The following is a 15,600-nucleotide window of genomic DNA, read 5'->3' as shown; positions in this document are numbered from 1 at the left end:
CAGCGTGTGGCTTATGTGTGACATAAACTTGAATCACAAAAACATTATTACAATTTGTTTCAGTCTAAACACAACATATTTGCTTTTGTTTTCACTTGTATTTTCTGTTATTTCAGGAGGTTTTTTTTAGATGCAGATTAAGATGCACAAAAGATAATTAAAAATGTTATCTACAGTATATAATTCACAGAAGTCTATTAAATAGCAGCTAAATTTATTTATCATTATGTAAACATAATAAAGTGAGAGCATTAGCATTGTAATATGCTGCAGTCAATGAAACATGTCAAAGATGTAGTTAATAAAATATGTATGGTCTATGCATGGTGTAGTTTTTTCACCTGTTACTATTGTAATAATAATACAACATATAGAACTTTTGTAGCTTTCTGTAGCCTTTGTGCTGGTGTGTCTATGTGCAGGTGTGGCATACTTGAATTTACGATCTCATCGGGGAAGTAGCTGTTCACAGGACATTAACTATACATGTTGTCATGATTTGTATGTAGGGATGGGCAGGAGACAGGAGGAGGGGAGAGAGAGGGAGAGAGAGAGATTGTTGATGAGCTGGGAGCCAAAGAGAAATCAGCACAATTTGCTTAATAAAATTAGGGACAGTTGAACTGCACAAAGCCAGCTGGGCGCTTGAGGGAAAACAGCATTCGGTGCAGGACTTTCAGCTCACTAACATACTAGAACTTGGCCTCAGTGTGTTGGCGATTCTTGACCACACACTTTCTGTATTTGTGGCTTCAATCCGTAAGTGTGTGCCGGCTTCACACTGCTTATTGTAATATTTCAACAAGGGCACCACCTGACACCTGGCCACCTCTAAAACCTCCTCTACACCTGCAGAGTCTGGGTGGCCTCAAAGGGTGGGCCATGCATCACCATGCAAAGGAAGAAAGGGACCCTCCCAAAATAGAAGGGAATGAGGCAGCTACCATGTCAGCCTCCAGTGCAGCCCTGGACAGTCCCACCTCCGTCGTCCAGGCTGAGCAGGCCCAAGCTACACTCACCCCTCTTAACCGCAGCCGGTGTAGGTTTTTCTGTCAGCCATGGTGTCTGCTCTTCGCACTGATCCTGCTCCTGCTTTCTCTTCTTGGCAGCTGGGCAGTGGTCCACCTGACCCTGGGGGCAAACGGAGGATCACCTTTTCGGATCTCAGCCAGCTACGATCAGCGGATCCCGCAGGATGATACGGCCACCATTGAGCCCCACTTCACCACCAACTGCACCATGGGTAAGTAGCTGCCACTGATGTGTGAGTGATGTGTTTTGTTGCTGTTGTAAAAGTTAATTAATTAAAGTTTAAGACTTTTAAGAGTGGCTTTCATCAGTCGGTAATTCCAAAAGAGATTTCCAACAATCACAAAATAGTTGCTGTCACTTCTCTACAAATTAAATACTGTGAGGAAGGTAAATCATTTTATATCAGTAACTGAGTAATAAAATTAATATATAATGAAAGTTATTTGCTGCAAGATTAATTACAAATGGCTCCAAACTGATAGAAATCAACATATCTCGTAATAAAATTTGGGATTCTTACGTTTTCAGTCGTTCCCTTGTTTTCAAATGCGTATGTGGACAAATGTGTCTCACATGTCTGCAGAGTGACTGAGTTCTTAAACATGTCAAAATGGAAATTGCATAGTTACACTCAGTCATTTTTAACTTCATTACAGCATGTTGTCGAATGAAATGCGTAGGCTGGTCTAGACTGGAATAATATCCTTCTCTGTCAACCTCGAAAGCTCCTTAAAATTGAGTTAATAAAACTGATTCAATTTCCTCTGAACTAGATGCAGAAGCACAGCAGACTTTCCTCAAACATGTAACGTGTAGAAACACAGATAAAGTCCTTGTTTCCTCTAACTGGCAGATGTTTGACGGGCAGAAAAGTGCAAATCAGCACCTGTTTGTCACACCAACCCGGTGCTGATTTACTGGAAGAGAATGCTTTAATCTGCATGTATAAAATGTCTCTATTTAAAAAAAGAAATCACATTATTTTGTCAAAAGCTGTGGGATTTTTCCTAGTATAAGTTTTTAAAAAGCAAGGGTTTGTTTCAGGCTTATTTAGGAAAACTTGTTTACCCAACCAGCTCAGAGACCACAGAACCCACATAAAAAGCAATAATCAAGTCAAGAATGACCAAGAGAAATGGTTCACCATTAGCTTCTTGTAATCAAATAAATTAAATCTTGAAATTGGCAGCAACACACTGCCAATTTGTGTATTACAACATTATATTTATAATGAGAATCCAGCATTATACCTTTGTTCACGTTATTTAAACTCATGTTTAAACTGCTGTTCTGGCCATTTTATCCCTTTGATGTTTTTCTAGTCTTTGGTCTTGTTTCAAGTGATGCTTTAAAAATGTTTTCTTGTTACCTTTTTATGCACATATTACATGATAACTAGAGCCCCTGCAACAAACTGCAGTGTTACCTTTTTTATTTAAAAGACAACAAATTTACAAAAAGAAGAAAAATCTAATTTGCATTTATAAAATTTGGGCTTCTTTCTAAGACTCGGTGTCATCGTTTGGCAGCTGTAGTAGCTTGCGGGGACTCTTTCCATTTTTCATTTTTACTTTTTCCACACACTTTTTTTCTGCCAATCATTTCAAGCTCTGAGATATTCTTTCAGGCACAGCATGTTAAATATCTGCCCACAGATCTTTAGCTGGAGTGCCATTCTGAAAGCTTCAGCTTGAATTTCTTCAAGTACTTTAAGTTGGACTTTGAGGTCTACATTGGAGCTTTGTCATTAAAGCCAGCCTCCTTTCACACTTCTCAACTGACTGCATGACATAGCACTCATTTGCTTTTAATTAGAGGAATTCAATCTGGGCTCTATTCATGCAATCCTTCATGTGCCATTGGTTGTCATACATGCCAAATCTGAATATATCCACACCCACACTTGACAGCATGCAAGGTGTTATTTTAATCAAACTCCAGTCATTCTTTCCTCCAGAAATGTGGATTAAGATTTTTTAATTCATAATGTCTGCAGCATATGATTTTAAAATGATTAAGATTTAGTTTTTGTGCTGAAGATGATGAATTTTGTGGGGAAGTCAGTCTTCCATATATTGTGCCCGACTTTCACATTTTCGTTTAAGGACACTTTGCAAAGTGGAAAAAAGCTGGCAGCTTTCTCATATCTTTCAGATGCCTTTTTCTGCTTTCGAGGCATCCGTTATCTTCAGTTTCTTCAGTGTTTACTCCCGGGAGCCTAAACAGTCAGAAAATTTATGAAGCTCATTGTCAGCAGCTGACAGATGATCTGATCTTACAGCTCCAAACAAGTCAGCTTGGACCTAATTAAGGTCATGAGTCAGAAGGCTCTGAAATTTAACAAGTGAAAGGATGACTGAACTTTTCTACATGCTACAATTATATGCCATGTTTTTATAAGTTCACAAAATGAAAAGTAACGTGAATTTACATTTGACGATTGTTGCATTATTGAAATGGTTGTTTTTACTTCATTCCACTTCAAAAAAATCAACACATGCATTTTACCTTTAGCTGCACGTAAACAGTAGTGATTTCTGGCCACTGATTCTGGGTGGATCACTTGAACAATGGACTGACAGATGGACCTGCACTGCACTTTATATTTGACTGCTTGTTATGCTGAGCACTGGAATGCAGTCAAGTGATCCTTTACCTTGTAGTTCTGTATTAAAAAATACAGCACATCTTAAAAAAAAAAAAAAAAAAGTGATCATTCCCAGAGGCCTTTTTTTAAATTCAGAGAGATGCTCGCAGTCTAGCAAATGTAATCCCTTCTGCTTTTATGGAGGGAGAGTCTCTTTGCACTCTGCAACAATGAAATGGCTTTTATGCTTGGTCAATATTTAGCTCCAGGTGAAAGAGGAACATTGCACCGCAGGAAAGACTTGTCTTGTGGATTTGTCTTCAGATTTGGTTTAAATAAGGTGTTTAAACTTGAGTTTGGTTCAAAGGTATATTTGGTTATCAGCTATGTAAATACATTTGTGTGTATGAGTGTGACAAGAGAGGAAGTAAGAGAAGGAGAGGAAATGCAGTTCAGTTCAGTGCATATCTAGTCTTCACTTGGGGTAAGTCTTCCCTTACCCCAAAATTCTCTTTGTAAACTGAATCATTCAATCAAATGCTGCTAATGGAAGTCCAAAATTTTAAAAACATATAATTAGCCTAACTTCACATCAATCAAAACAATTTCCATCTCACTTAAAACAGAAGTGAGTCTCCAGTGGGTCTTTGTGTAACTGTTACAAAGAGTATGATGCTGCTCATGCAAATCCAGCTTTGGTTGAACAGTATCTAATTGTTCTTTGTTTTGGGTTCACCCTGTTCCTCTTCCCTGACAGTGCATAAGCCCTGGCTGATAGACAGAGAGAAAAAAGCATGCAGACGTGCCACGCTCTCTTCGGGCACCACCTGGGTCCCTAGTGCAACACCCACAACACACGTCCCACTTCTAAACAAAGTCCTAATCCGTCTCGGCACGCTCGCCGTGTGGCCTCACCACATTTCGTGGTGTTCTCAACCTCCCCCACTTTTTCCTCCAGCACCTGTCACAAACCTGAGCTCAAATTACCTCTCTTCTCAGAACATGAAGCCAGAGTGCTCCATTAAGGCTCTCACACTAAATCCCTGACAAATACACTCGTTTGCTTTATTTGTTCTAGTCCCTTGCGCTGAAAATTTGCTAATTACTACTATTAATGACCTCCATTATCAAGCTTTTGGGGTGAATAGCTGTAAGACTGATCCAGACTTCGGTGATTAATTGTGTTTAATTTGGTCCCAAAGGTTTGAAGTTTTAATTTCAGCAGACAGGAGGCTGTGGACACAGACTGTTGGTACTGTTATGGTTGCGTAACAATTTCCTTTAGATTTGGAAGACTTTTTTTTAAGAAACGCATGATTCAGTCTGACAGTTTTAATTCACTGATTCACTCATTATTTGATTTTTTAACAAGTCTGCCTTGAGATATTCTGTATTTGCAGAATGTATGTATTATTTATAATCATTTAGCTAATAATTCATCTAAATACGGTGCATTCAGTTGAAATTACTTCTCCTTTTCATCTTTTACACCTGATTTGTAATTTTGACAAAGTCCATTTCCTCTTCTTTAGTTGTTTTCATGGGCAGAAAGGCAGCGATTACTCTAGCTAGTGAAGTGCATGGAGATAGTCAATAGAGAATAAATAAATGGAGCAGTGTCTGACTTCTTTCTCCATACCCTTCCACTTTAATTAACTCATCAGTCACTGGACCAACAAGCAATCCAATTTGCTGCCCTTAAAGTGACTTGTGTGGCTGTATGCCTATCTCCAGAGCTCATCCTTCTGACAGGAAGTTAGAATCCTACCTTCTGCCAGTATTTCTCTTTATGGTTGTGGCATATCTGTCCAGAGAACGTAATCATTAAAACTCAGCAAACATGTCAGCAACACTCTTAACCTCCTACAGGTTCTCATCCTGAGAGTAATCCTGTGATGACTGACAAGCTCATTAACAGATTGTGTCAATAGCAGATTTGACTTTTTCCTCTGTGACAAGCCAGCAGGTCACATTTGCCTTAACGTCTATAACAATGTTTATCTGCTCAAGAGCATATTCTGTATTTGTGCTCATGAATTACCCCACAAACTGTCACAATTCATTTTTCCAATTGGACAATGAGCAGAGTGAAGGCAGCAGCGAACCCTTAGGGAATCTGAACCACTGACCTCCTCTTCCTTGGTCCATTTCCTTAACCACTACACCATGCTGCCGCGGGGCATTAATGGAGCGTTACAGCAAGTCTATACTTCACGATTAGGTACACAGCACCATGAAGTGTCCCTAGGCCCATCAATCAAACATGGCCCTGTGGAGAATGCTATGAGGGAAATGGGTTTGGAGAAAGCTACTGTAGTGGACAGAGTGTGGACATGTGGAAGGATGGTTGATGGTATTTTGTAATGGAAAAAACCATTCACTTTATAGCAGGACATCAGGCTTTAATTTAGATTTCTATTTCACTTTGGCTCTTTGAGTGCATGAAATAAACTCTCAGCCATATATCTGCACCATATGGACTACAGTACTGGGCCACCTACACAATACACCTACAAGAGCTGCTCGGCCGCAGAAACCCATGCCATGAAGCTCCTGATGGAGAGTTTTTGTGTTAACGTTGATGTCAAAGGAGGTTTGGAGCTTTACAGTTATTGAGTCAGCAGAGTGTTGGCGCCTCAGCAATCAGCAACTGATCTGTAACTTTCTGTTGTCTGCCACTTAAGTTACAGTAAGATAAGTTGCTGTAGTTCCTAAACACTTCCACTTTGCAATAATACCACTTGCCGTTGCTCTTTGAATATCTACAAGGGAAGAAATTTCACAAACCTACTTGTTCCATGTAGATCATATGGCTAGGTCCTTGAGTTTATGTAACTCTAGCAGGACTAAAAATACCTGAATTAAAAGACTAAGTGGTGTGGCCCAATATTTTAGTCCACATAGTGTCAATATGTGTATATTACACCCCTAATGTTGCACTAGGCAGCTTTCAGGCCACAGCTCCAAATAATATCAATACTATTGTTTCAAAAGTGTTTTTAAGCCTTAAAGGGGTTAAATAAAAAATTAGGACTGCTGATGATGCCACATGTGTCATCTCCAGTGTTGGGTAAGTTACTTTAAATTAGTAACTTAGTTACATTACAAGTTACTTCTATCAAAAGTAACTCAGTTACTTCATGTTACTCGTTACTTTCAGAGTAACTAGTTACTAGGGAAAGTAACTTTGGTTTTACTCAGAATTCTCTTGTTAATGTGTTGCTTCCGTAACTGGATACCCAGCCAGATTGCCAGTCTTCTAGCTTGCTTACTTGCCACAACTGCACTTTGCCACCTACCAATAGAAAGGAAAAAATAATGTGCACATTTCCACGAGAGAAATCCCACACCTGATTCTATCCTAGCCTGCTTTTTACATCCAACACAAAAACTGCAGTCGTGGTGCTTTCGATTGTACTCAGAACTCGGAAATTCTGCCTTCTGAATAGGAAGATGTAGGTAACACCAGACTGCAGATAACATCTCCTGGTTTCATCTTCATGTTTCCCTCTCACCACCAGTGTTGGGACTAACGCGTTATTAAGTAACGCGTTACAGTAACTACATTATTATTGTGGTAACGAGCACGGTAACTAGTTATTATGCCAAAATCAGGAACGCGTTAGTCGTTACTGGGATTTAGATAGGCTCGTTATTCGTTACTTCGTGTGGTGGCTATCGCGGAGCTTCCACAGATTCAGTAACATTAGCAAGTGGTGGAGGCCAGCAGGTGGATGAGGGAAAGGGGAGGCAGGAGGAGGAGAGACCCGAAGCGGCCGCCGGTCCAAGTGTGAACTGAACTTCAGGTAAGACGTTATGACCTGCAGTCTATCTGGGTCAGATATAAACCAAGTTTAGTTGGAGTTTATTTTCGTTGTGCTGACTTTTTCGTACTGCGTGCTAGCTAGCATGACGGGGTTTCTATACAGCTGGGTGGGTGCTATGAAGTTAATGATGTTGAACTTTATTTTGTTCATAAAGTTAATTATTAGAGTTGCCAAGTGTTCCCTAAAAACGGAATCGTCTCGTATTCAGAGAAATTATTACGCGTTTCGTATTTAGGTGAAAAGGAACAGTTTGTCCCGGACTTCAGCTACAATGAAAAAGACACAAAGCTGGAGTTATTCTGTGTCTTTGCTGCACAGCTGCCTCTTCTTCTCTCATTCTCTCCCCTCCCTCTCCTGTTGCTACTTTAATCATGAAACTGATCAATGATCAGCTGATCGGCTTTTCCCTCTTGTTTATTTATCGTCCACTTTGCGCCAGAAAGAGGAAACCACCGGATGTTGCGTTAAACAACAGCAGCACGTTTGATCAGCTGTTGTTAGAATTTATTTAATATTACTTTCTAGTATCACCTGATGTTTGCTAGAGCCACAGCTGCAAAGCTGCTGGTCATGATGTCGGTTTGGATATGTGGTGAGAGGGAAACATGAAGATGAAACAAGGAGATGTCCTTACTTAATCATCAGAGCTGAACAGGTGATGGAGAAACAGGTTTACCTTTTAGGTGACATGAATGAGTTGAAGGGAAGTTATGAACTGTTTCTGAGAGACAAATAACACCAGGATCCTTTTTTTTACTTAGCTGACAGCTGGTAACTGTGCAGGGGCGGGTCTAGCAAAGTGTTGCCAGGGGGCCAGGTAGGGCATTAACAGGGAGAGGGGGGTACAAAGAAATACTTTCTTATTCTCATTTCAAATGTCTAGCTTTTAATAAATAATTATCTGAGTCTTACAACAAACGATTGATAGATTGATGCATATATACCATCAAGACAGTGTACATCACTGTCACAACAGTGTTTGTTTTCATTCAAAGGCTTTATGATTTTTGCTACAATGGTGGGCCAGTCTCAAGTCAAAATGCCCGGGCTGATTTTTTGTCCCAGTCCAGCCCTGTATGCAGCTCATCTGCAGTCTGGTGTTGCCTACATCTTGCTATTCGGAAGGCAGAATTTCTGAGTTCTGAGTACAATCGAAAGCACCACGACTGCAGTTTTTGTGTTGGATGTAAAAAGCGCACGACGCTGTAACGTAGGCTAGAATCATGGCGGCAGTCAACGACGGTCCAGGCGTGGGATTTCTCTCGTGGAAATATACACATTATTTTTTCCTTTGGTAGGTGGCACAGTGCACTTGTGGCAAGTAAGCAAGCTAGAAGACTGGCACTCTTGCTGGGTATCCAGTTAGCAACACATTAACAAGAGAAGTCTGAGTAAAACCAAAGTTATTTTCCCTAGTAACTAGTTACTTTGAAAGTAACGAGTAACTTGAAGTAACTGAGTTACTTTTGATGGAAGTAACTAGTAATGTAACTAAGTTACTAATTTAAAGTAACTTACCCAACACTGCTCACCACATATCCAAACCGACATCATGACCAGCAGCTTTTACAGCTGTGGCTCCAGCAAACATCAGGTGATACTAGAAATTAATATTAAATAAATTCTAACAACAGCTGATCAAGCTTAAAAGTGCTGCTGTTGTTTACCGCGACATCCGCTAGTTTCCTCTTTCTGGCGTAAAGTGGGCGATAAATAAACGAGAGAGAAAAGCCGATCAGCTGATCATTGATCAGTTTCATGATTGAAGTAGCAACAGGAGAGGGAGGGTGAGAGGATGAGAGAAGAAGAGGCAGCTGTGCAGCATAAACACAGAATAAATCCAGCTTTGTGTCTTTTTCATTGTAGCTGAAGTCCGGGACAAACTGTTCCTTTTCACCTCAATACGAAACGCGTGATATTTTCTCTGGATACGAGATGATTCCGTTTTTTACGGGAGGGTTGGCAACTCTAATAATTAACCTTATGAACAAAATTAAGTTCAACATCAGTAACATAGCACCCACCCAGTTGTATAGAAACTCCGTCATGCTAGCTAGCACGCAGTACGAAAAAGTCAGCATAACGAAAATAAACTCCACCTAAACTTGGTTCATATCTGACCCAGATGGACTGCAGGTCATAACTTCTTACCTGAAGTTCAGTTCACCTGATACTCTCGGACCAGCGGCCGCTTCGGGTCTCTCCTCTTGCCTCCCTTTTCCTTCATCCACCTGCTGGCCAGTGTTGCCAACTCCTCAGTAAGGAAAATCGCTATTGGTTGTCCTAAAAGTCGCTAGAAGTCGCTAAATGACGTCATCGCCTAATTTGCATAATTTGTCATGCTAATCTAATTGTAACCTATGTTGTTGGACAAATAACATCGTGGAAGAGACATAAAGTGAGTAAAAAACGTCCTAAATGCATTTAGAATTTATTTAGAACTACAAATTCAAATTCTTTTAGCAATTATTGTTTTTTTTAATGTCACAATTCCAACCCTGCTCCTTTACCTGGGCTTGGACCGGCAAAAGTGACCCGAAATAGGCACTCTGGTGGAGTTACTTTGTGTGTGTGTGTTTATAAGTAGTTTTAAACCTTGTGATCCACAAAACAGCATAAGAGTAAAAGAGTAAAAGAAGAACTGACTGCATTACAGCACCCGCTGCTTGTTGAGAGTAAAAGCGATAGGCGCTTTCACGTCTTTTTTTAGCGACTTTTTTTAGACAAAAAGTCGCTAAGGGGTCTGAAAAGTTGGCAACACTGCTGCTGGCCTCCACCACTTGCTAATGTTATTGAATCTGTGGAAGCTCCGCGATAGCCACCACACGAAGTAACGAATAACGAGCCTATCTAAATCCCAGTAACGAGTAACGCGTTCCTGGTTTTGGCATAATAACTAGTTACCGTGCTCGTTACCACAATAATAATGTAGTTACTGTAACGCGTTACTTAATAACGCGTTAGTCCCAACACTGGTCATCTCCTTCGAAAACAATATGTATATCAAATTTCACAACCTCCAATGCAATTGCTAAGATTCTTCATTAACATTAACCTCTTGCTGGAGCCAGTATGATGTAGACACAGTATCCTCTATTGTTGTGTGAATCTCACTCTTGCAGCCTCAAGCTGAGCATATTGTCTGGTGCAAATTTAGTTTTATCAGCCTTTTAGATTGTTGTGGGGGTTCATGCTTTTTTTAATAGTGTTTCTTCAGTTCATTAAGATTTGCAGGCATTCATTCATGCACAGCGTTCTTAAGGTACCATGACAGCAGGTCAGTCAGGTTGAGCTCTGAACATTTGGGTGGGCCATTCGATGATATGCTTGGAATCACTGTCTTGTCGCATAACCAAATTTCAGCCAAGCTTTAGCTGTTTGGTGTATGGACAAGTTCATGGTCGACTCAATGAGTGCAAGATGCTCTGATCGTGTGGCTCCAAAACAAACCTAAGTCATTACCCCTCCACCACCACGCATAACAGTTGGTATGAGGTTATTATTCCACAATTCATTTTTCTTTAGCAGCAACTTTGAAAATGTAAAGAGATTTCTCCTGGGAGTATTCCCGAGTAAGCCATGCTTGTTCAGTCTTTCTCTAACTCTACTGTCACTGTTTTATTTTAACATTTTATGATGTCCGTTTCTTGGAAGGTTATTGCATTGTATTAATAGACCCTTGAATGCCCCAGACCATCAAACTGCCAAATCTTGTGTTGGTCAAATGCACTTACTGCATCTATTCCTATGGAAGCAGTAATTGTGTGTGTATTTTTTCATACTTGTTGATGATCAAATGCATAAGTGCTCTCACTGCTTGCATAGAAATTATAATACCCTTATAAATTCATATTGCCATACCTCTAACAAGGACAAAACCACAAAATGTACACATCCACATGCGTAACTCTTTCAGGCTGAGCTTCAAAAATCATAGCTAATCTGTTTTAATATCAATCTAATCAAGTCTAATGTAATAAACCAATTTAGTTGGATGTCTGTACTGTCTTCTTGCAGTTCATAAACTGTAATATGAAGAAGCATAAATAACATGTATTTAATGCTCTATGGATTAGATATTTAACCCATATAGAGTTCATGTTGTTCAGTGGCAGTTAAAGAGTATTTTGGTGTCAGTTACATACATTAAATATAGTACATTTTTTTTGTACAGGAAAAAACATTTGGTAGTTATTCTTTTTATCTTATGTTGATAGTATATGGAATTCCCATTAATGTAATTATGTTACCATCTTGTTGATTGATTTACAGGTTGTTTATTGGCTGACGCAAATTAGCTAGGCGTGTGGACTTATAATTTTTTTCCTGATACAATGAGTGTCTAATTTCACTCTAAAAGTCAAATAAAATTAAATAATAAAATCAAATCAAATAATGTTGCTGGGCCACGAAAAAAGATAAAATGTCTGCTGCATTTAATATAGTTTGTACATAATTCCAGTTTAACATTTAATTAAATATAGGCCACAAGCTAATGTACTGTGTTTGTGTGTGTCTGTGTGTGTGTGTGAGAGAGAGAGAGAGAGATTGGGCAACACCACTTAAAAGGGATGAAAAAAACCCAAATATTCAGTGTAGTTCCTTTAACGTTTGACCTGTATATTTATGAGGTGATCTTTATATTTTGCAATCACTGGTCCACTGTCCTGTCTGCAGATTTTAGTCCATTGTCATGTGGCTGCTAGGCAACATGATGATATATTGTCTGGTATTAATAAGGAACTTCCAGAAGCATATGATGAACCTGTAATTAGTTTTGGTTGTTCAACTCCTGGTTGTATCAGAGTTTACTAGCAGAGTACGTGTTATACTGTGCCTCACGGTCTGGCTTAAAAGAGCACTATAAAAATACAGCTTTTGATCACACATCTAGTAAGTAAGTAAGTAGTAAGTAAGTTTATTTATTAAGCGCTTTTCATAGACAGGTAGTCACAAAGCGCTGCACACAGAGATTAAAATAAACAGTACGATAAATAGCAAAATGCACAATATACACAATATAGAGTTTAAATGTAAATTAAAAATATAAAAATGTAAAAAGCATTGGTCAACAGAAAGCTTGTTTAAACAGTAAAGTTTTTAACTGTTTTTTAAAGGATTCCACAGAGTCAACCAAATGTAGTTGTAGAGGTAGACTGTTCCACAGCCTTGGTGCCACAGACTGAAAGGCTCTGTCCCCTTTCGTCTTCAGACGTGTTCTGGGAGCAACCAGCAAACTCTGAGTCTGTGAGCGGAGACAGCGAGCAGTAGTGTATTTTGTGAGAAGCTTGGATAAATAATCTGGGGCTTGGCCATTTAGTGCTCTGTACGTTAAAACAATAATTTTAAAACGAATTCTAAAATCTATTGGGAGCCAATGTAAAGAACATAAAATAGGAGTGATGTGAGCTCGCTTGCTAGAGCGAGTTAGTAGTCTGGCTGCTGCGTTTTGTATAGCTTGGAGGCGAGAAAGAGATGATTTATCCAAGCTGGTAAACAGGGAATTACAATAATCTAAACGCGATGACACAAATGCATGGACAATTTTTTCCAGTTCAGCTAAGGAGATCATATGTCGCAATTTAGAAATATTCCTTAAATGAAAGAAACAGGAACGAGACAGAGATTTTACGTGTGAGTCAAGGCCCAGAGAAGAGTCAAGTATTACTCCAAGATTTCGAATATTTGGCTTAGCAGAAGAACAGAAAGGGACAAGAACCTGACTGATTTTAGAATATAGATCAGGAGGAGCTATGATCATGGTCTCTGTCTTGTTCATGTTTAAAACAAGGTAATTGTTAGAAAGCCAGTCAAAAACCTGAGTTAAGCACTGGACTAGGGTGGACAGCCTATCCAGCTGATGAGGCTTAAAGGACATATACAGCTGAATGTCATCGGCATAGAAATGATAAGACAGGTCACTAAAAGACTGAATAATGCCAGCTAGAGGAAGCATATAAAAAGAAAATAATAATGGACCCAATACTGAACCCCGTGGAACCCCACAGGTTAGGGCAGCAGTGTTAGAGGAGAACCTATCAGTCCTAACAGAAAAAGTCCTGTCTGATAAGTAGGAAGAAAACCAGTCTAAGGCAGTTCCAGATACACCAGCCAAAACCTTCAGCCTGTTGAGTAGGATTTTGTGGTCGATGGTGTCAAAGGCAGCGCTAAGATCAAGAAAAATGATCACGGAACAATTTCCTGCATCAGATGCCATTAGTAGATCATTATAGACCCTTAAGAGAGCGGTCTCCGTAGAGTGCTGCTTTTGAAAGCCAGACTGAAAAGGGTCAAAAATCTGCAATCGGCATAGTAAGGACCTGAACTGATTTTCTACAATCTTTTCTAATAATTTACTTATAAATGGCAATCTTGAAATAGGACGATAACTACTAGGGGAGGTAGGATCTAAATTCTGTTTTTTTAACAGAGGGGTTACCTCAGCATGTTTAAAATAGGACGGAACACAGCCTTGCCTCAGTGAATTGTTGATGATGGATAGTAATGTGGGACCAATGCTGGTGAGAGTCCCAGACAGGACAGAGGGAGGTAATATATCTAAGGAGCATGATGAGGATTTCATTTTACCTATTACTGCAATTAAGTCACTGAGTGTGATTGGAGAAAAAGAAGTAAATGACCCGGGACAACAAGGGGCATCTTCATAAGGGGAGGCACTTGAAAAGATTTTGGATCTCAAGTCCATCACCTTATTTACAAAGTAATTGAGGAAAGTGCTACAGTCTTCGTCAGAAAGTAACACAGCATGCTGAGTTGGAGGAGAAACAATACTATTGATAGTATCAAATAGAATTCTTGGGTTATTTTTATGACGATTTATGAGATTATTGAAGTAAGAGGATCTGGCCTCTTTAACTGACTCAGTATATAAGTGAAGAAGTTCTTTGAAGTGTTCCCGATGGACAACCAGCCCAGTGGACTTCCAGAGACGCTCTGCTTTTCGACAGGAGCGTCGAAGACCACGGGTTTGATTATTTAACCATGGTGTGCAGGAACTAACAGTGCAATGACTAGTTTTGAAAGGAGCAACCTGATTAAGAATGGCAAGACAGTGTTCATTAAAAGAATTAATAAGGATGTCAACCTCGTCAGAAGAAGGTTTAAAATTAAAAAGAGAAGAAAACTTTAAAATGACAGAGTCATCAATAAAGCGCCTCCGCCTAATAAAACTTTGAGGAAGAGACTCTGAATTGAACAATACATTAAAAAAGACTGACTTATGATCGCTAAAAGAAACATCATTTAAGTTCATGTGGTCAAGGGAAACACCACAGGTGAAGACCAAGTCCAGAGTATGCCCAGCTGTGTGAGTAGGACCTGATACATGTTGAACAAAATTGAAAGAGTCCATAATGCTCAGGAACTCCTTAGTGGTACTATTTGATGAGTCCTCTGCATGAATGTTGAAGTCACCAACAATGATGACCTTGCCCAGTTTAATCGTGGAAGTTAAAAATTCTTGTAGGTCTGACAGAAAAGCTGCAGCAGAACCAGGTGGACGGTAAATTAAAATGCCGTATATGGGCTGTTCTCGTCCAATTTTTATCATAATCATCTCAAAAGAGTTGTAACAGCTTGAGGAGATCATCTGGCATAAGAATGTCTTTTTGAAAATTACCGCTGTTCCACCCCCTCGTCCAGTCATCCGAGGCGCACAGAGAAATGAACAGTCAGCGGGACACAGCTCTAAAAGATGTGAGACTTCATTCTCACGCTGCCACGTCTCAGAGATAAACATAAAATCAAGCTTCTCCGTACAGAACAAGTCATTTAAGATATAAGACTTGTTGGCAATTGAGCGCGCATTAATTAACATCCATTTAACGCTGCGACCCACCGGGACAGGGGTAGAGTTTCCAGGAACAGAGTTCGTACTATGCGGTAAGCTGCGCAGCAAAACAGGGTTCCTGCCGCGATGAGGCATTGCTTTCCATACTTTTAGGTGGAAGCTTGGGTGGTAAACACAGTGGGTTGTGGGGATTAATCCAGCTCCGACAAGTCTCAGGCGGATCTTACCGCTAGCAGCCCAGGAATAAAGCCCCCGAAGATCTGCCTCTTTCCGAAGACGACGGAGCAGGACAAGAAAGCCGGCTCTCTTCCCCCGCTTCCTCCGATGAGGCCTCTGAAGCAAAA

At 39.9% G+C, this 15,600-nt stretch overlaps 1 protein-coding gene across 4 annotated transcripts in view; it reads left to right on the top strand.

The window, feature by feature from the left end:
- Positions 1-15,600, top strand: part of alk (ALK receptor tyrosine kinase) — a 419,315-nt gene that overhangs the window by 322,123 nt on the left and 81,592 nt on the right. For all 4 annotated transcript variants that reach the window (XM_084914796.1, XM_084914794.1, XM_084914793.1 and 1 more), the window contains exon 5: positions 1,110-1,243. In XM_084914796.1, the coding sequence (XP_084770922.1) occupies positions 1,110-1,243 (134 nt within the window). The remainder of the gene's footprint in view (positions 1-1,109; positions 1,244-15,600) is intronic.

This window comes from Perissodus microlepis, chromosome 19 (genome assembly GCF_051167445.1).
Source record: "Perissodus microlepis isolate ML-2025 ecotype Zambia chromosome 19, ASM5116744v1, whole genome shotgun sequence".
Lineage (NCBI taxonomy): Eukaryota > Metazoa > Chordata > Actinopteri > Cichliformes > Cichlidae > Perissodus > Perissodus microlepis.
Note: the sequence above shows the minus strand (reverse complement) of the source record. Positions and strands in the feature narration are given on the sequence as shown.